Raw genomic sequence first — 27,278 nt, forward strand, 5'->3', positions numbered from 1 at the left:
TATTCGGCCCCTTTACTTTCAGAGCAGCAAACTCACTCCAGAAGTTCAGTGAGGATCTCTGAATGATCCAATGTTGTCCTAAATGACCGATGATGATAAATAGAATCCACCTGTGTGTAATCAAGTCTCCGTATAAATGCACCTGCTCTGTGATAGTCTCAGGGTTCTGTTTAAAGTGCAGAGAGCATTATGAAAACCAAGGAACACACCAGGCAGGTCCGAGATACTGTTGTGGAGAAGTTTAAAGCTGATTTGGATACAAAAAGATTTCCCAAGCTTTAAACATCTCAAGGAGCACTGTGCAAGCCATCATATTGAAATGGAAGGAGCATCAGACCACTGCAAATCTACCAAGACCCGGCCGTCCTTCTAAACTTTCTTCTCAAACAAGGAGAAAACTGATCAGAGATGCAGCCAAGAGGCCCATTATCACTCTGGATGAACTGCAGAGATCTACAGCTAAGGTGGGAGAGTCTGTCCATAGGACAACAATCAGTCGTACACTGCACAAATCTGGCCTTTATGGAAGAGTGGCAAGAAGAAAGCCATTTCTCAAAGATATCCATAAAAAGTCTCGTTTAAAGTTTGCCACAAGCCACCTGGGAGACACACCAAACATGTGGAAGAAGGTGCTCTGGTCAGATGAAACCAAAATTGAACTTTTTGGCCACAATGCAAAACGATATGTTTGGCGTAAAAGCAACACAGCTCATCACCCTGAACACACCATCCCCACTGTCAAACATGGTGGTGGCAGCACCATGGTTTGGGCCTGCTTTTCTTCAGTAGGGACAGGGAAGATGGTTAAAATTGACGGGAAGATGGATGCAGCCAAATACAGGAACATTCTGGGAGAAAACCTGTTGGTATCTGCACAAGACCTGAGACTTGGACGGAGATTTATCTTCCAACAGGACAATGATCCAAAACATAAAGCCAAATCTACAATGGAATGGTTCAAAAATAAACGTATCTAGGTGTTAGAATGGCCAAGTCAAAGTCCAGACCTGAATCCAATCGAGAATCTGTGGAAAGAGCTGAAGACTGCTGTTCACAAACACTCTCCATCCAACCTCACTGAGCTCGAGCTGTTTTGCAAGGAAGAATGGGCAAGAATGTCAGTCTCTCGATGTGCAAAACTGATAGAAACATACCCCAAGTGACTTGCAGCTGTAATTGGAGCAAAAGGTAGCGCTACAAAGTATTAACGCAAGGGGGCCGAATAATATTGCACGCCCCACTTTTCAGTTTTTTATTTGTTAAAAAAGTTTAAATTATCCAATAAATGTTGTTCCACTTCACGATTGTGTCCCACTTGTTGTTGATTCTTGACAAAAAATTAAAATTTTATATCTTTATGTTTGAAGCCTGAAACGTGGCGAAAGGTTGCAAGGTTCAAGGGGGCCGAATACTTTTGCAAGGCACTGTAATTAAAAAATGTAATTACTGCCCGTCAACGCGATAAATTTGACAGCTCTAGTTGTGCCTTATGTTGGTTCAACATGTGTGCTTTATGTTAAAAGAACACAATTGCTTAATACTGAAGGAAAGCAATTTAATCAGGTGCAAATTATGTATTTCTTTAATGTTGGTTCAACATGTATTTTGGGGTGAACATGAGTTCCTTATGTTGGCTCAACAAGAGTGCGTTATGTTCGCGCAACATAAGTGCCTAACGTTGGCGAGACATGAGTGCTTTATGTTAAACGGACACAGTTGCTAAATGCTGAAGGAAAGCAATATTATCAGGTGCAAATTCTTTCCATAATTTTTTTATGTCAGTTCAACACCCCATTTTTCTCAGTGTACTATGACTTGAGAGGAAAATCTTCCCCAAAAACAAACATCAATCCAATTAAGATTTTTTTTGTAGAGGGGGCGATGCGTTGTAGGAAATATTGTATTACAGTCCAAAATGCCTGTGAGGACCTATATTTTGCGGCTTTGACTTTATGAGTAAAAATTGCATTTACACTCAAAAAAAGAAGAAAGAAAGATGGTATTTATGCAAGTGGTTTCACACAGCTGCTTTAAGTAACTAAACTGCTTTAAGTAACTATTACGTTATGTAGGTAAATGAAAAATCCCTAAATTATTCAAGTAAGACTTAAAAAACTACTTGAACAAGTTAGGCCAAGGGCGTAGGTTTAAATAGGGACGGTAGGGACATAACACTTCCAACTTTTTAGGATTCTCAAATTGTCCCCACCAACTTTTAAGCAACCTTACTTGCATTATATAATGAGTTCAATTATATACAGTTGTGGTCAAAAGTTGACATACACTTGTGAAGAACATAATGTCATGGCTCTCTTGAGTTTCCAGTTATTTCTACAACTCTGATAGAGTGATTGGAACGGATACTTCTTTGTCACAAAAAACATTCATGAAGTTTGGTTCTTTTATGACTTTATTATGGGTGGACAGAAAAAAGTGATCAAATCTGCTGGGTCAAAAATATACATACAGCAGCGCTAATATGTGGTAACATGTCCCTTGGCCATTTTCACTTCAATTAGGCGCTTTTGGTAGCCATCCACAAGCTTCTGGTTGAATCTTTGACCACTCCTCTTGACAGAATTGGTGCAGTTCAGTTAAATCTGATGGCTTTCTGACATGGACTTGTTTCTTCAGCATTGTCCACAAGTTCTCAATGGGGTTTAAGTCAAGGCCATTTGAAAACCTTAATTCTAGCCTGATTTAGCCATTCCATTACCACTTTGGATGTGTGTTTGGGGTCATTGTCCTGTTGGAACACCCAACTGCGCCCAAGACCCAATCTTCGGGCTGATGATGTTAGGTTATCTTGAAGAATTTGAAGGTAATCCTCCTTCTTCATTAAAGCACCAGTTCCATTGGCAGCGAAACAACCCCACAGCATAATACTACCACCACCGTGCTTGACGGTAGGCATGGTGTACTTGGGGTTAAAGGCCTCACCTTTTCTCCTCCAAACATATTGCTGGGCATTGTGGCCAAACAGCTCGATTTTGGTTTTGTCTGACCACAGAACTTTCCTCCAGAAGGTCTTATCTTTGTCCATGTGATCAGCAGCAAACTTCAGTCGAGCCTTTTGGAGCAAGGGCTTCCTTCTTGCACGGCAGCCTCTCAGTCCATGGAGATGCAAAACACGCTTGACTGTGGACACTGACACCTGTGTTCCAGCAGCTTCTAATTCTTGGCAGATCTGCTTTTTGGTGATTCTCCGTTGAATCTTCACCCTCCTGAACAATTTTCTCTCAGCAGCAGGTGATTGCTTGTATTTTCTTCCTGATCGTGGCAGTGACAAAACAGTGCCATGCACTTTATACTTACAATTGTTTGCACTGTTGCTCTTGGGACCTGCAGCTGCTTTGAAATGACTCTAAGTTACTTTCCTGACTTGTTCAAGTCAATGATTCGCTTTTTCAGATCCATGCGACCAAAATTGCTAATTCGTGTTGCTGTATGTATATTTTTGACCCAGCAGATTTGATCACTTTTTCTGTTAACCTGTAATAAAGTCATAAAAGAACCAAACTTCATGAATGTTTTTGTGACAAAGAAGTATCTGTTCCAATCACTCTATCGGAGAAAAATCAGAGTTGTAGAAATAACTGGAAACTCAAGAGAGCCATGACATTATGTTCTTCACAAGTGTATGTAAACTTTTGACTACAACTGTATGTGCTTAATATGCGTCAAGACAGTTGCTCTGATAAAAAGTGAAAATGTGAAACGCTTATGTTAAAGAGCACAGCTCTTTTGAAGATAAGTTTCTTCCTAAATCAGACTTGAGAAGGCAAGAAATTAACTCATTCACTCCCAGCCATTTTCACCTGAGCAAGGCCCTTCGCTCCCGGCCGTTTTACTGGATTTTGACTGATTTTGCAAGGCCCACAGAAAATTCTGTTCTATTGCTATATAAACATGGAACCCACCAAAAGAAAGATTAGACTCTTCTTTCAGCAGGAAAAAAAGTAAATTCATCTTTTTCATTTCTTTAGAAATCAGCATTAGAAAATAGCTTAGTTTGAGCAATTTTCCAATTTCTGATGAAAAAACGGAGAAAATTAGTTTTTTGTAAACGCATACATTTCAAACATAACTTTGACTTTAACACAGCTATTTTTTGCATTAGTTACATCCCAAACATCTGAATAATGTTTTCCTTTTACAAAATATCATAAAGAACAAGACAAATAGAGCTTTTGATAGCAAAGTAACAATTTATTCACATATGACTAAGATGACGCTGTTATCGCCGCGTCAGCCGGGTGAACTTTTCCCTCATCGTTGTCTGTCTCATAAAGGTGGATTTTTTTTTTAGTCCCTGCGGGGTCTGCTCGGCGAGCCCGCTGCACTGGTGGTCCGAGTTTTTTTTTAAATTTTTTATTTATTTATTTTCCCTTCAGGCATGACAAATCCAAACAAACATACAGCATTTATATGTGTTTACAATTAATTCAACCTGAAAAGAAAAGGGCTGACGGGAGAAGCCGAAGCTTATTGAAACCCGTCCCCAGTATACCATAAAGGACGCAGAAAATATCAAATATCAATTTTTGGGATTTTGGACCAAGAATTCAGCCATAATTTGCTCTAATTTTTGCTCAAATTTTTGCATAGAAGATTTTAAATCTTCCATGTCTTCAGTCTTGTCAGTCTTTTCTCCTCTTTTCGGTGCATTAGGCATATTGGGAGGTTTTCCCTTCCAGCTGGCGCCTGAGTTATCAGAGATAACGGAGCTCAGGAAAAATGCGTCCTTCGCCTTCGAGTGTCTGTGAGATTATTGCTCGGTCGTCCAGGGCCTGGCATCCCGGGCGTCCTCTCGGTTGTTTTGCTCGGTCGTCCGCTGCCTGGCATCATACCGCCAGTGCTCCGACCGTTCGTTGCTGTTGAATCGGGTTGCGGGTCTTACCAAATGCGCTACTGCCCTCCAGTGGCCAGTTTTATTGCTTTAAAATTGATTTTCAGCTTTGTGCTTTGGAGCTCAGTTGAATCAGCACCCAGCAATGTTTTTTATGAAATAAAAATAAATAAAAAAACGTAAAAGACGTATAAATACGTGTTTGGGACCATGAAGCAATTAAGAATAGAACGTATTTATACGTTTTTGGGAGCAATTGAGTTAATAGGTTGAAGCAGTCATATCAAGAGTCAACGAAGGTTATTGTTAAATCTATGACACAACAACAAATTGCAAGGGAGTGCTCACTGAGTGTCGTGGGTGTTGGCCAAACATAAGCCGTTCTCTGATGGAGAAATAATAAAAGGGTGTATGACTGAAGTGGTGGCAGCAATGTTTGAAGGAAAAGAAAAGGAGGACATGAAACAAAAATCAAACAAATCTCACTCTCTGATTCATCAACCACAAGATGCACTGAAGTACCGGCTGATGATGTAAGTAAATAGCTTTGTGACCCCCATTTCTCTCATTGAGCAGTGTTTTACAGTTAAAGTTACTGTCAATAATTATAATGTTTGCACCTTAATGACGGCTTGTCATTTATGTTCTGTACATGTGAACATGTACTGTACAACTATTTACACGTTTTCTTTTTTGTCCAGCGGTTTTTATTTACTGTACATGTGTAAACATTGTAGCTGCATGTTTTTTTGGGGGGGATTTTTATTTTAAGTTAAGAAAATGTTTTGTTAATTTAGGCAAGGCAAGGCAAATTTACTTGTATAGCACAATTCAACACAACGCAATTCAAAGTGCTTTACATCACATGAAGATCATAAAAAATCACATTAAATCAATAGAACGTAAAAACAAAGACGATTGAAACAGGAAATAAAATTATACATTTAATCACAAATAGAATTTAAAGGGGAAATGTGAACTAAGGTTGGCCAACCATGTTTTTGAATAATATCAATGGCTAAACCATTATAAGCATATTTTCATTATTTTTTTTAACGCAACCCTTCCAGATTCTTTGTTTAACCCATAGCAACGCCCTTGACAACGAAAATGCTTTTCTTCGGCAATCTTCGGAAATTACGTCACGCCAGTAAGTGCGAGGGAAGTCCGCCATAGAACAGTATTGTTTGTTGCATTGCTTCTCGGTAAGATGCCACAGCGGTGAGTGGCAATGTTTTGTTCTCACTCAAACGAAAAGTTGTATGAGTGGCCAAAGGACAGCAGGGCACGTAAATGGACATCTTTCGTTCACACGAAGCGAATGAATTTCATGCCATCATCGAGTAGTGTTCTCTGCTGCAAACACTTCGAAGATGCCTGCTTCCTTAACCGGTCTGCTTATGATCAAGGATTTGCCAAACAGTAAGTGTGATTTTTGGATAGATGACTGATGACTTTGTCAAAGCAGAGCTGCCAACTGTTGTGGAATGAACAGTATAAGCTAGCGACGTTAGCCGAAAGTTAACTCGTGGCAATCCCCGATCATAGTTGTTGTTGCGTTCGCTAGGTTAAGCATGTTTAAATTGTGCATCATCTACGATCTTGTCCGAAAGGGTTAATCCACTGTCAATCGGGAAAGGGGTGTGGATGTGCACATAAGCGGGTCGGCGTCGCGGTAATTCACGGTCACGTTGCAGTAAGAGACACACACCGCCGGTGAGTTTGTGCAATTTATTTGTATTTGTATTATGTATTTCCACCTTCATGCTTCAAGCATTGCAATGCATTTGTACGGTTCTCAGTTTCTTTCACGGTGATCGCTTGATAGCCTTCGAGTTTGTGTTTCGCCGCTTCGCGAGAGCCGCTGACAGGTGACAAGTGTTGCTTTTAACGTCTGGCAGCGAATCAGCGAGCGCGCAGGCCACGCAATGAATCATGGGAAATGTAGTCTCGGGACAATGAAGTGGTGCTTTGTAATCTGTTCGCTTGCGTGAAAAAAACGACATTTCCTCACGCCATTAGACGCCACTTTGTTTTCTTATTGTTGCCACAATAAAGTGGAGAAAGCCATCGGCGACTGTGATATAGTGGATATTATTTAGTTGTAATACGGGAGTTAATCAGTAGAGTGTACGCATGTCATTTAGATGTGTTATTGTTTGTGCCTTACTCCTTCACTAAAGGGGAGCAAAGTTGTTGTTCAGAGTCACTTGGCAAGACGTTGAGTAAAGTTGTAAAAGCCAATAAAAGGTGTCGTGTGGGTCACTCGGTCAAGATATAACAACGACTCATCTCCTTCTTTCCCCCCATCGTTTTTATATTATTATTTTATATGCACAAGAGCTGCCGGATCTGCCAAAATGAACATGAAGTCTGATTATTATTTTTTTTAACAATGTCATCAGATAGACATAAACATAAAATTATATGCAAATGCCTGCATCTTCAAATCATGAAAAAAATAACAGCCTATATTTTACCAATGTTGTAATCTCGATGGGTCTTGTATCCATTCCACGTCAGGTAGTCTAGGCACATTGTTTGTATCCTGATTAGCGTCTGGCTAATAACATAAAATTCCAATCTCCCTCTTCTTCCTCCAACTCTTCAAAAACTTGGATCTCCTCCCTTGCGCTTGATCTATCGCTTATATCGCTGTTTGAATCATTGTTTGAAGGGCTTCGTATGGCGGCCGTATGTATGGAGGTGTCATCGCGTTCCCGGTGTGACGTATCACTTCCGGGTTCGTCCCCTTTCAGGCTCGAACTTCGGAAAAGCGATTATTTTGTCAAATATACAACATATAAATCATTTTTTCATGCTTTATTTGTTGGACAATGTTTAATTACTTTACTTGTGACCCTATTTGGCATGTGAAGAAATTACTTCACATTACTGCTTTAAAAAAAAAAACAAACACTACTACTAATAATAATTGAAATAAGCAATGGGGATAAAGCACAAGAGGAATTTATTTTTATTTAATCCAGAATGTTTGTATTTTTGTTTGGTCAAAAGAAAACCACCTTTACCACCTTCGACCTGCCTTGTACTTGACCGACATTAATAAATGGACCCATGCTTGTATGAAAAAAAATAATAGTGGACTTTCAAGATTTGTATTTGAGGATCCTGTTCTATATGTTGAACGACATTTCAAGTCATATGACCCATTACAAAAGACCCCACAATAAGATCATATCATGTCCATCCTGGGTCCAGTCAGCCACACAATAGCCGACGATGCGTAAATGTCTCAAATCTCAACACGAATGGAGTCAGTCGCCTGCCTCGTATAAAAAGCATACAGGCAGGAGTATAACCTCCCGGTGACCCCTTCATGTTTGCCCCCGGTGATGAGCTTGTCCTGTAATCCGGTCAGTGTGATGATCCTCGTGAATCAACGACGAGATTAAACATGATTGTTGTGTGACGTCGCTACTACCGAATGCCGCCATTCGCTTTCTTTGTCCGGGAATATAATTTCGGATTATTTTTTTTCTTCTCCGGACCAAAATTTCTCCTTCAAAAAAATGTTTTGAAAAATACATATACGCACATGCTTATAAAAAACATTTATTATCATTTAGAAAATGATGATAACAATGATAAAAAATGAAAAGATGAAGAAGCGAGGGGGGCGCATATGCCATGCATGCCAAACTAAACAGCTCAGCCAATAGCAACACAGGAGAGCGAAAAAGGGGCGGGGATATGCGTCTCATCCACTGTTTAACTCCATTTGTGATGAAGGATGTGATGAGCTGGGTCCAGATCGGTGCTGGCACCAAGTCGGTGAGGGCAACCGGGGGATGAGCGACACTAAAAGCCCGCAAATTACAGCAGCGATGATCTGATTCGGCCCAGAAAACACTCAAACCAGAACGGATGTTTTTCCAAATCAGCGCGCCGTGGATTATGCTGCATTTTTCACAACATATCGCAGAAACACGTGGACCGCTTCCAGTCAGATATTGAAGTGGGAAATTCTAAAGTTTCACCAAAGAGGGGATCGTGCAGGGAGGACGAATCGAGAAGGATGAGCGTGAGTTTTCCACTGTGGACCGCTTGAGGTAAGAGGACAACCTAAATAGAGTCCACGTTTGAAGTCACTCGCGATGGCTATTTTAGAATAGTGGATGTCTTAATCTTAATCTTTGCGAAATTGCACCTAAATCTGACATGTATAAATTAATATTGGCCAAATACACGTGCATACGTTTGGTTTTAACATTGGTAGGGACGAATAACAACATAACCTGCATGTACACTTTTTCTGGGGACAGGACATAAAACCAAACAGATTAGGTGAACGGGGGTCATGGCTACATTTCACACGAATATGAACCTAATTAATTGATAAGCTAAATAATCAATGCAAAATAAATGTGCATTAACCTATACTAAGTGATACACCGTTCAATTCGAACCTTTGTTTTTAAAACTACTAAAAAAAAATTTCGAGAACTTCCAGAATAAGTGTCTGGATTTTATTAGCAAATTTAAATTGCAATTTTTGAATTTAAATTAACATACACAATAAATACAAATTTATTAATAATCTCTTAAATATCCAAGGAATGCAAAATATAAACATTTGTCTTAGGACCACTCAACATTGTCTGTCCAAACGAATACCAAAAATATAACTGAAAAAGCGTCTTAGTCAGGGTATAACAAAAATAAATAAAATTTATTGTGTTCATGTCCACAAGCACAGATAAACTCAACAAAAAATGAAAACGACTATGATTAATGTATGATTATCTGGAAAAAAAATGTCTGAAAATTAAAAAAAAAAATCAAATAAATAATGTGCACATTATTTATTTGAATTAAAAAAAATTTTTTAAAAAAACAATGCCATTTTGTGAAGGTAAAAAAAGTCTGCAATGGCTGAAAAAAAAATCTAATAAATAATGTACACATGATTTATTTGTTTTTTTTAAACAATCAATGTTCATAATGCCATTTTGTGATTTCTTATTTTAAAGTTGGCTAAACTAAGATATGTTACGTGTATTTACTTACATTTAAGTACTGCCTACTTACTTTGGCATACTATAGTAACTTATTGTGACTAATCTTTAATGAGTTCCTGTCAACTTTATCGAAGTGGATTACACTAAAATACCTGAAGTCAAAGTGTAATACAAATTTCAAGCGATGCCCACTTGTTTTTGTCAGAATATATTGTTAATTTGACTCAAAGTAATTGAGTTGTCACAACTTGATTTGAATTTAACCCTTAAATACCTGCAACAATTATCAGGGAATCCCAAAATTTGAAAACTAAGGTCCTAATGAAACCTTTTTTATCAAAGTTGTAAAAAGAAAAGTCAAAATGAATATGTGTAATAAGCGCTCTAATATCTATAACCCTTGCTAAATCCTGTTTTGTTTTTTTTTTTTAATTCTGGTGGAACCTACAGATGCACGTGTTGACTTGCATCTATCTTTTTTTTTTTTTTTTCCAGAAAAAAAAAGTCAAAATTCTGAATTTGTCTAAAATCATGACATTTTAGGTGTATCAAATTTAATTTAAAGTTAATAATTTCACACTACTTAACACAATGAAGTTTGTTGACTTAATTATCCCAAGGTAATCGGTTTCCTAAATTTCTTTAACTAAACTTAACTTGTTAGGATTTACATCGTTATAGAAAATAAATACATTGTAAATGAATGCAAGTCATCAGCCAATCAAATGTGCGTTTGAAAGTGTGGCGGGGGCGGGGGGGATGGACCGGCACATTCAGCAGATGAAAAGGGGTAAATGTAATTCTGAACATAATGAAAATAATTCACTTAATATATAGGGTCAATTTAATTGTATCCTTACAACATATGGGATGACAATGTTGCTTAAAAGTTGGCGGGGACAATTTGAGCATCCTGAAAAGTTGCAAGTTTTATGTCCCACGCCCTTGGTCAAATATAACCTGCTTGTCACCGCGAATTTACCTGCAAAAACCTACCTCTAAACAATGTAAGAGGTCAAGTGCACGAACGTTTAGTCTCATTTTAAGTAAAAGACCATTTTAAAACGTGCAACTGAAAGGCTCTTGAAATGAAAACATCTGCAATATGTTATTTAGGATCGATATTTAGGTATGACATTTAGATATTTAGGATATGATATTTAGGTAATGTATGCAAATTAGGATATTGACATATATAAGGCCATATTTTATGAATGGTTATACAGTTTGTAGAAATAGAGTGGCCTAAAAAACTTACACCCCAATTTTTTATTTATTTTTTTCTTCAGCAAATTACGACCATTGTATTTGGTCAATTAAATGTGTGTGATGGTGTGTGTGTAGGACGACATGGCAAACGGAGGCGACCAGTTCGGCCTCGCTGAGCGTCCGGATTCCAACTGCATGGATTCTCCCAAGGAGAATAAACAGGACAATCTCAGCAGCTATAATTTAAAATCACCTGCTTCGCAACAGGCAAATTCCAGTCAGATGGTGTGTGAAAATATTTTTTTGCATTAGTTTATTCCTGATGAGTTGCCTAATACAAGTGAAAAATTTAATGTGAAGAAATCTCATAATAATCGTCCGTTTTATTTGCATGTTTTTCTTGCACAGGGCATGGAAGGAATCAAAGTTTTCCTTCACGACAGGGAGCTTTGGACGAGGTTCGATGAAGTTGGAACTGAAATGATCATCACCAAAGCTGGAAGGTAAGGATGAATAAATATTGAATGTAAAAAGCAGCTAAATGACTTGATATTTGTCTTCCACTTTATTTTCAATATAGGCGCATGTTTCCAAGTTATAAGGTGAAGGTCACAGGTCTCAACCCTAAAACCAAATACATTCTCCTTATGGACATTGTGCCCGGAGATGACCACCGCTATAAGTTTGCAGACAACAAATGGTGGGTTTCGTCTTTATAAATTCATGAGCATGTTTAACGAACCTATGTAGTATAGCAAATTTCAGCATTCCAGAAATACAAAATGTCAATTTAAGCCCCCACCATCCCCCGAACCCTGACAGAGCTCTCAGTTATAATGGCACTGAAACACGAGCATTCACAGCCAGTCTTCCCGGTTCAAATGAATTGGACGTCTATCGCCATCAATGTCATATAAATGAGTTAACGTTCAAAGGGCCGAAATGATGTTCAAATGACATTTTCTGGGAGTGATTGCAAAATTTAAAAAAATATATAGTGAGGTAAAACAAGCAGTTTTAGGAAAAAGTCATGAAAGCACGACAAAATTGAACAGGCACAGACATGTGTTCTGGGTGTCGGTCGGGTCACTTGATCCAGCACCACGGCCTTAATATTAAATATTTGGAGGGGGAACAAAATATCGACCTTTAAAGTTATTTGAGGCGGTGAACATTGTGTATTTCTGTTTGTATTCATTTTAGTTTCATAATTTAGTTTTTATTAACATTGTATTCATTTGTAAATGTACTGTATTCATAATGTAAAAGCTTAAAAAATACAATATTGATTAATCATGAAAAAAAAAAAAAACATAAAAATAATTGTTAATATATATATATATATATATATATATATATATATTTTTTTTTTTTTTTTTAATGACCAAAATTAACAATTTGCCCCACATGGGTTTAAAGGTATTAAGTATTAACATAAAAAATTAATTAATTAATTAATTAATAATAATAATAATTACTAAAAATAGTCATTTATCCTATAGGGTTAAAAGTGTCAACTTTTGAAAAGCTGTCCTCTAGTGTATTCATTTTAATTTAATAATTTAGTTTTTATTAACATTGTATTCATTTGTATATGTACTGTATTCATAATACTAAAAGCTTAAAAATACAATACTGATTAATCATGAAAATAATAATAATAGCTAATATTTAAAATTTTTAATGACCAAAAATAACGATTTTTCCTATATAGAGTTAAAGGTCTTAAGTGTTAACATTAAAATAATTACCACAAAACGTCATTTATTCCATAGGGTTAAAAGTGTCAACTTTGAACAGCTGTGCACTACTATACTGTGTTCATTTTAATTTCATAATTTATTTTTAATAAAATTGTATTAATTTTTAAATGTAGTAAAAGCTTAAAAAAAAGTACAATAATGATTAATAATGAAAAAAAGACCAAAAATAATTGCTAATATTTTTGTTTAATGACCAAAAATAGCGATTTGACCTATATAGGATAATTACCAAAAACCGTTACTTTTTCTAACTTTTGAACAGCTGTCCACTACTGTATTCATTTTAATTGCATATAGTTTTATTAACATTGTGTACATGTGTAATTGTACTGTATTTATAATGGTAAAAGCTTAACAAATACAATGATGATTAATCATGATTAAAAAAAAGTTAATTTTTTTAAAGACCAAAAAATGTTAAGTATCTTAAGTGTTATATATATAAATAATTACCAAAAATCTTCACTTATTCCATAGGGTTAAAAGTGTTAACTTTTGAACAACTGTCCACTACTGTATTCATTATAAATTCATAATTTCGTTTTTATCATCACTGTCTGAATTTGTAACTGTACTGTATTCATAATGGTAAAAGCTTAAAAAATGCAATAAAGATTAAACATAAAAAAAAAAAAATACATACAAATATTTGCTAATATTTAAATTTTTTTAATGACCAAAAATAGCGACTTGCCCTATATAGGGTCAAAGGTCATAAGTGTTAACAAAAAAGTACTTACCAAAAACCGTCACTTATTCTATAGGGTTAAAAGTGTCAACTTTTGAACAGGTGTCCACTACTGTATTCATTATAAATTCATATTTTAGTTTTTATTAACATTGTATTCATTTGTATATGTACTGTATTAATAATGGTAAAATCTTAAAATATATATAATAATGATTAATCATGGAAAAAGAAAAATAATAATAATAATAATAATTGCTAAGATTTCACTTTTTTTAATGACCAAAAATGGCGAATGGTAAAAGCTTAAAAAAAATACACTAATGATTAATCATGGAAAAATTTTTTTTAAAAATAATAGCTAATACCTGTATTTAAAAAAATAAAAATAAAAAAAAAGACAAAAAATAGCGATTTGCACTATATATGGTTAAATATCAAAAGTGTTGACCAAAAAATACATTTGGAAATCAAATGATGAGCTTCAAAACGCCCTCTTTGCTATTTTGGCTCTTTGACCAAACGCAACTTCAAAAAGGATAACGTAAAGTGCTCATTTCTAATTAAAAACACATTAAAAATAACCAATAAAAGCATATGAAACATCCCCGACCAAAAAATTGCACTTTGTTCTGGTGTTTGAGTGGAGTACAAATCTTAATTTGTAAATGCATTGTATTCATGGTGGGAAAATCTTTAAAAAATACAAAAAAGATTAACCGTGAAAAAAAATACATAAAAATAACTGCAAATTAAGAAAAAAATAATGACCAAAAAATTGCGATTTGTAAAGTGTTAACAAAAAATAATTACCAAAAATTGTCACTTACTCTAAGAGTTAACTTTTGAACAGCTGTAGTGACCACAGGCCCTCAAAGTGTTAAATAAACCATTTGGGTTCCTCTCCATCAATGCATCGTATATTGCTTAAAAGTCAGGCCCTCTTTCCAGACCGGGCTGGCCTACTTCCTGCCTCTTCTCTTCGTCTACCCGCCGGTTAAATCAGTCTGCCAAGGGTTCACCGGGCGGACAGAGTGCACGGCACGGATTGAAGTCCCCCATTCAGCTGAGGGGGGAAATCCGAGTCCCACTGATGCATCACTGCTTGGCCTCTTTGGACTCCCATACGCATTATTGTATATAATGCGCGGATCGTCAAAATATAATCACGAATGCGCTCATTGTAGATGGAAGGGTTTTACATACAAAAGAATGCAGTACTAACTAGAGATGCCCCGATCATGTTTTTTTGCTCCCGATCCGATCCCGATCGTTTTAGTTTGAGTATCTGCCGATATTTCCCGATCCGATTGCTTTTTTTTTGCTCCCGATTCAACTCCAATCATTCCCGATAATTTTTCCCGATCATATACATTTTGGCAATGCATTAAGAAAAAAAATGAATAAAACTTAATTCAATTGCTCCAAGTATCTTTTTTTATATTCCAACATGACAATGCTGACAATGTTCCAAGTTTTTTTTCGGTGCCACACTTTGTGAGTGTGACAATAAATGGTAGGGGATGATGTTTGTTGTTATTATGAACCAATCTTTAAACCAAAACTAAAGACTCTGGATGAGTGTAAGACATTTTGTCTGTAGCATTAAATACAATTAGAAAACGATGTAATTAAAAAATATTAAAATTAGGGCTGTCAGACGATTAAAATTTTTAATCGCGTTAATTACAGCTTAAAAATTCATTAATCGTAATTAACCGCAATTAATCGCAATTCAAACCATCTATAAAATATGCCATATTTTTCTGTAAATTATTGTTGGAATGGAAAGATAAGACACAATATGGATATATACATTCAACATACGGTACATAAGGACTATTTGTTTATCATAACAATAAATCAACAAGATGGCATTAACATTATTAACATTCTGTTAAAGCGATCCATGGATAGAAAGACTTGTAGTTCTTAAAAGGTAAATGTTAGCACAAGTTATAGAAAATTTATATTAAAACCCCTCTTAATGTTTTCGTTTTAATAAAATTTGTAAAATTTTCAATCAAAAAATACACTAGTAGCCCGCCATTGTTGATGTCAATAATTACTTACACAATGATCATGGATGCTGAAGCCTATAAAATCAGTCGCACCCAACCGCCAGCAGAGGGCGGCAAAACTCCACAAAACACAACAAGTGAACGTTTCACTGTGTACTGTCATTTAAATCTCTCTGAGCGGGGCATCTGCGTTAATTGCGTCAAATATTTTAACGTGATTAATTTTAAAAATTAACGCCCGTTAACGCGATAATTTTGACAGCCCTAATTAAAATATTAAAATTTTTAATCAAGTTAATTACAGTTTAAAAATTAATTAATCGTAATTAATCGCAATTCAAACCATCTATAAAATATGCCATATTTTTCTGTAAATTATTGTTGGAATGGAAAGATGAAGACGGATTTATACATTCATAAGTACCGTATTTGTTTATCATAACAAAAAATCCACAAGATGGCATTAACATTATTAACATTCTTTCTGTGAAAGGGATCCATTGATAGAGTTGTAATTCTTAAAGGATAAATGTGAGTTTGTATATTGCGACTAAATACTGCCATCTAGTGTATTTGTTGAGCTTTCAGTAAATGAAACTGAAGCCCAAAAGCATGATGAGAAGGGGCCATGTGGCTAAGTGGAAGTGGTGCAACCATGACTGTGTGTGGTTGCACCAAATGTTATATCTTCTCTGCGTTGGGTATATTGCATGGGTTAAGATAATGATCAAACCTTGTCCAACTACTTCAAAGCGACTTCTACTACATTCATAGTCACTTTGGGAGTGTTGTAAAGCTTCTGCCCATTAATTACATGGCTTTAATAAATACTTGCATGTACTTCACTTGCTTGGCGTTGGCTTTTATCGCTATATCTAAGCAAAACAGTGATCTAATAGGCTATGACGGCAATGCGTGAATGCGTCATACCGCGCATGCGTTAATTGCGTTAAATTCCGATATTTTTTTGCCGATGCCGATACTTTGAAAATGACGTGATCGGACCCGATTGATCGGCACCCGATCAATCGGGGCATCTGTAGTACTAAATAGGCGGAGTTTGACTTTTGGGACAGGGGGGGCACAACATGTTGATGACCCCAAAACACAGTGTCAGCAATAAAATTAACTTACAAGAATATGTATAATAATAAGTAAACAATGAGCATTTTTTGTTTCCCATCATTCTTGAGGGGAATTCTAAATCAGGCGGCTTAGGCAATACTTTTCGCCCAAGATCGTCATCCATTGAATTTGGTACGTCCGCCGGTGTCGTGCCAGTGTAGTTACCCCAGTCAAAAATTGTATACCCTGGGCGGAGCCATATGGAGGTAGATTTGTGTCTTCATTATTCGATCCAAAACAAAATTTGCTTCAATCAAAAAAAAAAAAAAAAAAACAAACAAACAAAAAAAGTTGACTCAATCAAAATATATATTTTCCATTTTAAAAAATCTGTTTGAATGCAAAAATAAATTTGTCCCCACCAACTTTTAAGCAACCTGATTTGCGTTATATAATAAGTTCAGTGATATCGCTAATTTAGATTGTCTTCACATATGTTGTAAGGATAGAATTGACCCTACCATTATTAAGTGAATTATTTTCATTATGTTCAGAATTACATTTACCCCTTTTCACTTACTGAATGTGCCAGTCCATTTTTCCCCCTCAAACGCACGTTTGATTGTTTAATGACTTACATGCCACCTCCTCCAGCCCCTCTGAAGAGGAGGGAAATTAGAAAGGTTTTTTTGGCCAGCAGCAGCCACTGTGAGTAATTGTTCTGGAGGTGGGGAACACGCCACAAATTTTGCTACTGAAAGTCCAACCTGCATCAGAGTTAGCATAGCATCAAACTGTGTGAATTTGCTAACCTGCAAAACTCGAGTAGAAAGCTGCTTAGAGAGAAGTGTCGTCCTCTATGTTTAGCCCAGAGCAGCTTTCATTTTTTTGTTGAGTTTGGCTGTGCTTGCGGTCAAAAGCAGTAGTGTTTTACCTGAAGGAAGGCTCCAATTTTATTTATTTTTGTTATTCCCTAACAAGGTTTTTTCAGTTATACTTAATTTCTTTATGTTGACAGTCAGTTTGAGTGGTCTTAAGACAAATGTTTATTTTTTTTTTTTTGCATTCCTCATAGTTAAAAGATTATTAACAAGTTTGTATTTATTGCGTATGTTAATAAAATGTAAGTCATGCACATTGCAATTTAAATTTGCTAATAAAATCCAGACATTTATTCTGGAAGTTTTCAAAAATGTTTCTTTTGTAGTTTTTAACCGAACATTGTATCACCTGAACTAATAGGCGTGAAAGTTAGTCTTTGTGTTTCCAAACTAACTAGAAACTGCAATTTCGGGAGAAATTACATCTGGGTCTTTCCTCTGTGGAGATACAGATCTTAGCCCCACTCAGGTCTATCAATAGAATGGACAATAATGCCAGTCAATGGCATTAAACAAAGTAAACGCCATTAGAAATGATTGGGAGGATTGGACGTCCATGTCCGTCAATGGCAGCACCCTTCATAAGCATCAATGCAATCGGGGACATTTGGGATACACGTCCTATTGATATCTGGTCATTTCCTGTTGATTTGGGGACATTGTTTTTTTTTTTTGCCATTGAAAATGAATGGGAAAAAATTTGGACGTGCATGGACGTCAATGGTATCAACTTACATAGGTGTCAATTGAATCCAAGTACATTGGCATCAATAAAATGAAAAAAAAAACATGATGAAATGCCATTGGAAATGCATGGGAAGTTTGGACGTCTATGGACGTCAATGGCATCCCCCTCCACAAGCGTCAATGCAATCAGGGACATTTGGTGTACACGTCATATTGATATCTGGTCATTTTGTGTTGATTTGGAGAAATTTTGTTTTTTCCCCATTGAAAATGAATGGGAAAAATTTTGGCGTCCATGACTGTCAATGGCATCGACTTACATAGGTGTCAATGGAATCTAATTACATTGGCATCAATAAAATGAAAAAAACATGTTGAAAAGCCATTGGAAATGAATGTGGCGTTTGGACGTCCATGGACGTCAATGGAATCACCCTCCATAAGCGTCAATGCAATCGGGGACATTTGGGGTACACGTCCAATTGATATCTGGTCATTTCCTACTGATTTGGGGACATTGGGAAAAATTTTGGACGTCCATGGACGTCAATGGTATCAACTTACATACGCGTCAATGCAATCGGGGGCATTTGGGGTACATGTCCTATTGATATCTGGTCATTTCCTGTTGATTTGGGGACATTGTTTTTTTTGCCATTGAAAATGAATGGGAAAAATTTGGACGTCCATGGACGTCAATGGCAGCACCCCGTATAAGCGTCAATCCAAACTAATTATAGGGCAAATGTACAGTATACTTTGCTTATAAGCACAGCCATTACAAGTGAAACTACACGCATGCTATGTCATGAAAAGAATCACTGATTTGAAAGTGTATGTCCTTTTCTTTTGAAAAGATTTCAAATATTGATGTGAGCCTAATTAAAGCATGCGGAGCTTTTGTGCAGTATAGTGCCACCGCCGGGTCAGACCCACCACTGTGACCCACTGGATGTCAATGTCTGGCTGCGGTGCTCTTACAGCAATATTTACGTATACACTTATGTTTGTAAATAGGTCGGTCACGGGTAAGGCCGAACCAGCGATGCCGGGCCGGCTTTACGTCCACCCGGACTCTCCTGCAACGGGGGCCCACTGGAGTCGCCAGCTGGTGTCTTTCCAGAAGCTCAAACTCACCAACAACCACCTGGACCCATTTGGACACGTAAGATTTGCGGCTTAATTATGTTTTCTGTTGAGTACAATATAAGTCAATTGCTAAAAAAGAGTTATTTTAGAACCCTCAAACATTGCCTCTGTATTTTAAATAAAATAGCGTTGTGGTTTTAATTTGGAAAGAGTGATTGCATTGCTTTCAAAAGCTGCAGTCGCCGCACCGGGCTGCCTTTCTCGTGGATAAAAGTCAGCAGCCATCATAACAGAGCACAAATCAGCCAGGGGCCACATGAGTGCACACTGGTTCCCTTCCCTCGCGTCTGGCTGCAGCGCCAATTAGGCTACCAGCAGCACTAACAGCAGGTCGACGCGTATTGTTTGAAACAAACACAAAACATCGAATTTCCAGGCCCCTAAGTAATGATCCCAAAGACTCGTGAAGTCCATTAGTTGAGGCATGTCACCGGCGGACACGTCACTGCGATTAAACGGAGCCCCTCTGGATGAAGGCGCGCGTGCACGGGGCCCAAGTGCACGCGCACGGAAAGGCCAGCGATTCCGCGGAGAAACATTGCGGGTGATTGACACGATTCTGTGGGCAGAGGTGGGTAAAGAGTAGCCAAAAATTTTACTCAACTAAGAGTAGCGTTACTTCGTAATAATATTACTCAAGTAAAAGTAATCGTACAAAAAATGTACTCAAGTACCAGTAAAAAAAAAAGTATTTGGTGAAAAGAATACTCAAGTAATGAGTAACATTGTGAGTAACTGCTTAAGATTTCTTTTTTTTTTTTTTTTTTTTTTAAACAATGGTATTTTTTTTCTGAGCACAAAGTTATCTACAGTGGGGCAAATAAGTATTTAGTCAACCACCAATTGTGCAAGTTCTCCAACTTGAAAAGATTAGAGTGGCCTGTAATTGTCAACATGGGTAAACCTCAACCATGAGAGACAGAATGTGAAAGAAAAAAAACAGAAAATCACATTCGTTTAGTTTTTAAATAATTTATTTCCAAATTAGAGTGGAAAATAAGTATTTGGTCACCTACAAACAAGCAAGATTTCAGGCTGTCAAAGAGGTCTAGCTTCTTCTAACGCGGTCTAACGAGGCTCCACTCGTTACCTGTATTAATGGCACCTGTTTTAACTCATTATCGGTATAAAAGACACCTGTCCACAATCTCAGTCAGTCACACTCCAAACTCCACTACGGCCAAGACCAAATAGCTGTCGAAGGACACCAGAGACAAAATTGTAGACCTGCACCAGGCTGGGAAGACTGAATCTGCAATAGGTAAAACGCTTGGTGTAAAGAAATAAACGTGGGAGCAATTATTAGAAAATGGAAGACATACAAGACCACTGATAATCTCCCTCGATCTGGGGCTCCGTGCAAGATCTCACCCCGTGGCGTCAAAATGATAACAAAAACGGTGAGCAAAAAAATCCCAGAACCACACGGGGGGACCTAGTGAATGACCTACAGAGAGCTGGGACCACAGTAACAAAGGCTACTATCAGTAACACAATGCGCCGCCATCCTGCACTGCCAGACGTGTCCCCCTCCTGAAGAAAGTACACGTCCAGGCCCGTCTGCGGTTCGCTAGAGAGCATTTGGATGATCCAGAAGAGGACTGGGAGAATGTGTTATGGTCAGATGAAACCAAAATAGAACTTTTTGGTAGAAACACAGGTTCTTGTGTTTGGAGGAGAAAGAACAATGAATTGCATCGGCTGACGTCGGGGAGCGTGTAGCTGCCACATGGTCAGCACGAATATAAGGTAAAATAATGCTTTACTACATGGCGAAGACGTAAACAGTGAGAGTGCTGCGTGCAGTTGTGCAGCTAACGTGGCAGGATGTGTCTGAGGAGAACTTTTCTACAAGTCCGTCCATGGTCAAACGCAAGTAAATACTCCTTTATTTTAAAATTTTTTGTTGCGTTTACTTTGCAGTCACACCCATTTTTAACTCAAAGTTGCAATTTCTGATGGGGTTGAAAATTTGACAGAACACCAGGGCACACTAAGAGGGCAATAAGCAGAGTATAGAGGCCAAGTGGCATTCTAGGTGGACAATCAGCCACAAAATGCAAGCCGCCTCTGTATTAAAACGTGTGCCAGGATTCCAGTATTTGACATAATACAATGTTTACTTATTCCTCGTAAGTCCAATGGTCCCACAGTAGTAGGGCTTGTTTTGGCCAATATCCGCGGTGAATGGGAACCTTTTGAAACCAAAAAAGGCTCACACGCTTCTCCCTGGTGCAGCAACAATTTTCTCCAGCCGTTTGCCTGGCGTGATGCGAAAAATAAACAAATTAATCCTCTAAATCAGCTGAATCCGCAGTCCATCGGCATGCAATAAAGCAATGCTGTAGTGTGAGATGCTGACTCGGGTGACGTCACATTCGCGCCTAACCCGGGACTGAAGCCGGAAGTCACTTATTTTCATGGCGCGGGATGAAAAAAATGGAATATATAAAACCATAGCTTCCACACACATCCAAGCGGTTCATTCTTTCAGGAGCATAAAACAAAGCGTGAAATATGAAATAAGCATGCTTTTTGATGTCATTCGCACTTTAACTACCCATTCTTCTTCAGCTATGCCAGGGGTCGGCAACCCAAAATGTTGAAAAAAAACATATTGAACAACAACAAAAATATATTTCTGGAGCCGTGAAAAAGTAAAAGCCTTATAATGAAGGCAAGGCAAAGCAAGGCAATTTTATTTGTATAGCACAATTCAACACAAGGCAATTCAAAGTGCTTTACAAAACATGAAAATTCACGTGCAGAGATAAAATGATTCATAAAAAAGAACACATTAAATGAAATGAAAGTTAAAACAAAGACAATTGAAACAGGAAATAAAATTATATACCAAATGAATAAAAAGTAAATACCTTGAAATTTGAAATATATAGACAGTTATGGATATGCTGTGACAAACCAAAGCGTTTTTAGCCCTGATTTAAAGGAGCTAACAGTTTGAGCACACTTCAAACCTTCAGGTAACTAAATGCTGCCTCACCCTGCTTGGTTCTTTATTCTTGGCGCATACAGGAGAACAGTTTCAGACGGCCTTAGGGGTCTAGATGCTTCATAGGGATCCAACAAATTAAGCATGTATTTTGGTCCAAGGCCATTAAGTGTTTTGTAGACAAGCAGTAGTATTTTATAGTCTATCCTTTGACTCACTGGAAGCCAGTGTAACGATTTCAAAACCGGTGTAATGAGGTCCTGTCTCCTTGTATTTGTAAGGACTCTGGCAGCAGCATTCTGTACTAGCAGCAGCTTCCTAATGAAGCTTTCTAATGAAGGAAATAAATGCTATATGTACAGTGGGGCAAATAAGTATTTAGTAAAGATACACGATAATATCGGTCACCGATAATGGCAATTATGACATCACACAGATAATCCAGATAATAAAAAAATTCAACCGATAATGCAATCCGATAATTATATACTTGATTTAGCCTCCAAATGTGCGCAACCGAAGAATTCAGCACGGCGCCTCCTCAACCCCTCCCCTCTCTGAAGCCCCTGAGGGAGAAGGGGTTGAGGAGGCGGAGTTACACGACAAGAAGTAGTTGAATATTAAGGCGGCTGTTACTAAAAAAACGACGCTCTCGCCATCTGCGAAACATGTACCGTACAAGTTCCACGAGGCAGAAAGAAAGCGTCCTCATTCAAAACCACTAACCCAGCAGCCATTTAAAACTGCATCACAAAGAATTTTGGAACGAATACGAGGCTGCTGCTAGCGGGAATGCTAAAGCTATTGTAAACACTAACTAAGTTAAACTACAGGGCTTGTGACGATACAGAGTCGGGCTGTTTGGGAATGCAGCCCAAGGCGGGTGGTAAATTCGCATCTAAGGCTAAACACCGGCACGACTGGAGACCGATAGTCAGCAAGTATAGTGCCTTGCAAAAGTATTCGGCCCCCTTGAATCTTGCAACCTTTCGCCACATTTCAGGCTTCAAACGTAAACATATGAAATTTAATTTTTTTGTCAAGAATCAACAACAAGTGGGACACAATCGTGAAGTGGAACAACATTTATTGGATAATTTAAACTTTTTTAACAAATAAAAAACTGAAAAGTGGGGCGTGCAATATTATTCGGCCCCTTTACTTTCAGTGCAGCAAACTCACTCCAGAAGTTCAGTGAGGATCTCTGAGTGATCCAATGTTGTCCTAAATGACCGATGATGATAAATAGAATCCACCTGTGTGTAATCAAGTCTCCGTATAAATGCACCTGCTCTGTGATAGTCTCAGGGTTCTGTTTAAAGTGCAGAGAGCATTATGAAAACCAAGGAACACACCTGGCAGGTCCGAGATACTGTTGTGGAGAAGTTTAAAGCCGGATTTGGATACAAAAAGATTTCCCAAGCTTTAAACATCTCAAGGAGCACTGTGCAAGCCATCATATTGAAATGGAAGGAGCATCAGACCACTGCAAATCTACCAAGACCCGGCCGTCCTTCCAAACTTTCTTCTTAAACAAGGAGAAAACTGATCAGAGATGCAGCCAAGAGGCCCATGATCACTCTGGATGAACTGCAGAGATCTACAGCTGAGGTGGGAGAGTCTGTCCATAGGACAACAATCAGTCGTACACTGCACAAATCTGGCCTTTATGGAACAGTGGCTAGAAGAAAGCCAGTTCTCAAAGATATCCATAAAAAGTCTCGTTTAAAGTTTGTCACAAGCCACCTGGGAGACACACCAAACATGTGGAAGAAGGTGCTCTGGTCAGATGAAACCAAAATTGAACTTTTTGGCCACAATGCAAAACGATATGTTTGGCGTAAAAGCAACACAGCTCATCACCCTGAACACACCATCCCCACTGTCAAACATGGTGGTGGCAGCATCATGGTTTGGGCCTGCTTTTCTTCAGCAGGGACAGGGAAGATGGTTAAAATTGACGGGAAGATGGATGCAGCCAAATACAGGAACATTCTGGATGAAAACCTGTTGGTATCTGCACAAGACCTGAGACTGGGACGGAGATTTATCTTCCAACAGGACAATGATCCAAAACATAAAGCCAAATCTACAATGGAATGGTTCAAAAATAAACGTACCCAAGTGTTAGAATGGCCAAGTCAAAGTCCAGACCTGAATCCAATCGAGAATCTGTGGAAAGAGCTGAAGACTGCTGTTCACAAACACTCTCCATCCAACCTCACTGAGCTCGAGCTGTTTTGCAAGGAAGAATGGGCAAGAATGTCTCGATGTGCAAAACTGATAGAAACATACCCCAAGCGACTTGCAGCTGTAATTGGAGCAAAAGGTGGCGCTACAAAGTATTAACGCAAGGGGGCCGAATAATATTGCACGCCCCACTTTTCAGTTTTTTATTTGTTAAAAAAGTTTAAATTATCCAATAAATTTTGTTCCACTTCACGATTGTGTCCCACTTGTTGTTGATTCTTGACAAAAAATTAAAATTTTATATCTTTATGTTTGAAGCCTGAAATGTGGCGAAAGGTTGCAAGGTTCAAGGGGGCCGAATACTTTTGCAAGGCACTGTAGCTGTCTTCCGACAGAGCCCGCCGCTCTGGCCGGTCCGGCAGGCCGCCGCCGCCTCGCCATAGGCGGGGCGGGCCGAGCCCGGTTCCCCGGCCTCGGGACCTCCGGCGAACTCCCCGGTTTCTCGAGCGTTCCCCCACGGCGTGCGAGCAGCCGCGAAGACAAGACACGTTTTTTTTTTACCTAAATGACCCGAGAACCAAAGACCTGAATAAAAAAAAAAAAAAGGCAGTTTATACGACCACCATTCTTCATGAAAAAGTGATGTCCAGTAAGCAAGCTTATCATGACGGCACAGTGGTTATAAGATAATTTAAACATGGAGAAAACGAAGTCAGCCAGTCAATAATGCATTCAGTATGTAAAATGACGAGCGGTCAGATGACTTTGTAACGCTGCCTTTATTTTCGGCTTAACAAAACTCAGGCACAAAACAACACGCACGCGGATGCGAGCTCCAACTCCGTCCAAATAGTACTGCCGTGTAGCAGTTTAGCTGCTGCAAAGCAAATGTCGTGAAAGCCGCAAATGTAAACAAAGCGCTGCAGAATGGGTACATGACATCTCGCTCTTTTGAGTTAATCATTTTCACAGTGTGCAACAAAGCATATAACATTAGCAATAACTTTTCAAATTATTTAACTTATTTCTCTGATCAATTACAGTCACAGTAGATAATCAAATTCTTAAATCAATATTCTGTAGCCACAAATATTATTCAAAATCTTTCCTTCTTCCAAGTTTTTTTTTTTAGGATTAAGTATAATAATGTATTGCTTAAAACAAGGCTGTTAAGATTATTTTCAGCTAGCTATTTTTCTTCCAAGAAATCTGAGAGAAATACACTTGAAGCGCTGGCAGATAATTTCACTTATTGCCAATAGATTTAAACTTAAAACTGACTAGTTTTAAAGAGGTGTGTTTTGCAGGGTATTAATGTTACAGTATATATGTTAGGAATGGCTTACTTTTAAAGGCATTTTGTGCAACTTAGGTATTTACTCTGTAAGTAATTGTTGCCAAACGTTTACCATTACACAATGTCAGACAATCTGTCATTATTTAAATGTTTGAATTGACGACTTGTTCATATTTTATGTTGAAAAAAAGAGCAATAAATTATATTTTTGCACGGTAATATTTTCTTTTGTGTATACGTTAAAATTTTACATAAATCTTTTAATAGAATTATCGGCTTGACATTATCGGTTGGAATGAGGAGGAAATTATCGGTTATCGGTATCGGTTGAAAAATGTATTATCGTGCATCACTAGTATTTAGTCAACCACTAATCGTGCAAGTTCTCCCACTTGAAAATATTAGATGCCTGTAATTGTCAACATGGGTACCGTGAGAGATAGAATGTGGGAAAAAAAACAGAAAATCACATTGTTTGATTTTTATAGAATTTATTTGCAAATCATAGTCGAAAATAAGTATTTAGTCAATACCAAAAGTTCATCCCAATACTTTGTTATGTACCCTTTGTTGGCAATAACGGAGGCCAAACGTTTTCTGTAACTCTTCACAAGCTTTTCACACATTGCTGATATTTCCATGCAGATCTCCTCTAGAGCAGTGATGTTTTGGGGCCGTCGTTGGGCAACACGGACTTTCAACTCCCTCCACAGATTTTCTATAGGGTTGAGATCTGGAGACTGGCTAGGCCACTCCAGGACCTTGAAATGCTTCTTACGAAGCCACTCCTTTGTTGCCCTGGCTGTGTGTTTGGGATCATTGTCATCCTGAAAGACCCAGCCACGTCTCATCTTCAAAGCCCTTGCTGATGGAAGGAGATTTTCACTCAAAATCTCTCGCTACATGGCCCTATTCATTCTTTCCTTTACACAGATCAGTCGTTCTGGTCCCTTTGCAGAAAAACAGCCCCAAAGCATGATGTTTCCACCCTCATGCTTCACAGTGGGTATGGTGTTCTTCGGATGCAATTCAGTATTCTTTCTCCTCCAAACACCAGGCACCTGTGTTTCTACCAAAAAGTTCTATTTTGGTTTCATCTGACCATAACACATTTGCCCAGTCCTCTTCTGGATCATCCAAATGTTCTCTAGCGAACTGCAGACAGGCCTGGACGTGTACTTTCTTCATTGCAGGATTTGAGTCCCTGGCGGCGCATTGTGTTACTGATAGTAGCCTTTGTTACTGTGGTTCCAGCTCTGCAGGTCATTCACTGGGTCCCCCCGTGTGGTTCTGGGATTTTTGCTCACTGTTCTTTTTATCATTTTGATGCCATGGGGTGAGATCTTGCATGGAGCCCCAGATCGAGGGAGGTTATCAGTGGTCTTTTATGTCTTCCATTTTCTAGTAATTGCTACCAAAGTTGATTTCTTTACACCAAGCGTTTTACCTATTGCAGATTTAGTCTTCCCAGCCTGGTGCAGGTCTCCAATTTTTTCTCTGGTGTCCTTCGACAGCTCTTTAGTCTTGGCCATAGTGGAGTTTAG

At 38.1% G+C, this 27,278-nt stretch overlaps 1 protein-coding gene across 2 annotated transcripts in view; it reads left to right on the top strand.

Moving 5' to 3' along the window:
* The first annotated feature begins 8,637 nt into the window (after positions 1 to 8,637).
* The window catches only part of LOC130913497 (T-box transcription factor TBX5-like), a 50,618-nt gene continuing 31,977 nt past the window's right edge, over positions 8,638 to 27,278 (top strand). The window contains exons 1-5 of one of the 2 annotated variants that reach the window (XM_057832162.1): positions 8,638 to 8,922; positions 11,176 to 11,325; positions 11,449 to 11,543; positions 11,621 to 11,740; positions 19,163 to 19,310. In XM_057832162.1, coding sequence (XP_057688145.1) covers positions 11,182 to 11,325; positions 11,449 to 11,543; positions 11,621 to 11,740; positions 19,163 to 19,310 — 507 coding nt within the window. In that variant the 5' untranslated portion in view covers positions 8,638 to 8,922; positions 11,176 to 11,181. The remainder of the gene's footprint in view (positions 8,923 to 11,175; positions 11,326 to 11,448; positions 11,544 to 11,620; positions 11,741 to 19,162; positions 19,311 to 27,278) is intronic. The other variant, XM_057832163.1, reaches the window with a different exon arrangement.

Source organism: Corythoichthys intestinalis, chromosome 3 (assembly GCF_030265065.1).
Source record: "Corythoichthys intestinalis isolate RoL2023-P3 chromosome 3, ASM3026506v1, whole genome shotgun sequence".
Lineage (NCBI taxonomy): Eukaryota > Metazoa > Chordata > Actinopteri > Syngnathiformes > Syngnathidae > Corythoichthys > Corythoichthys intestinalis.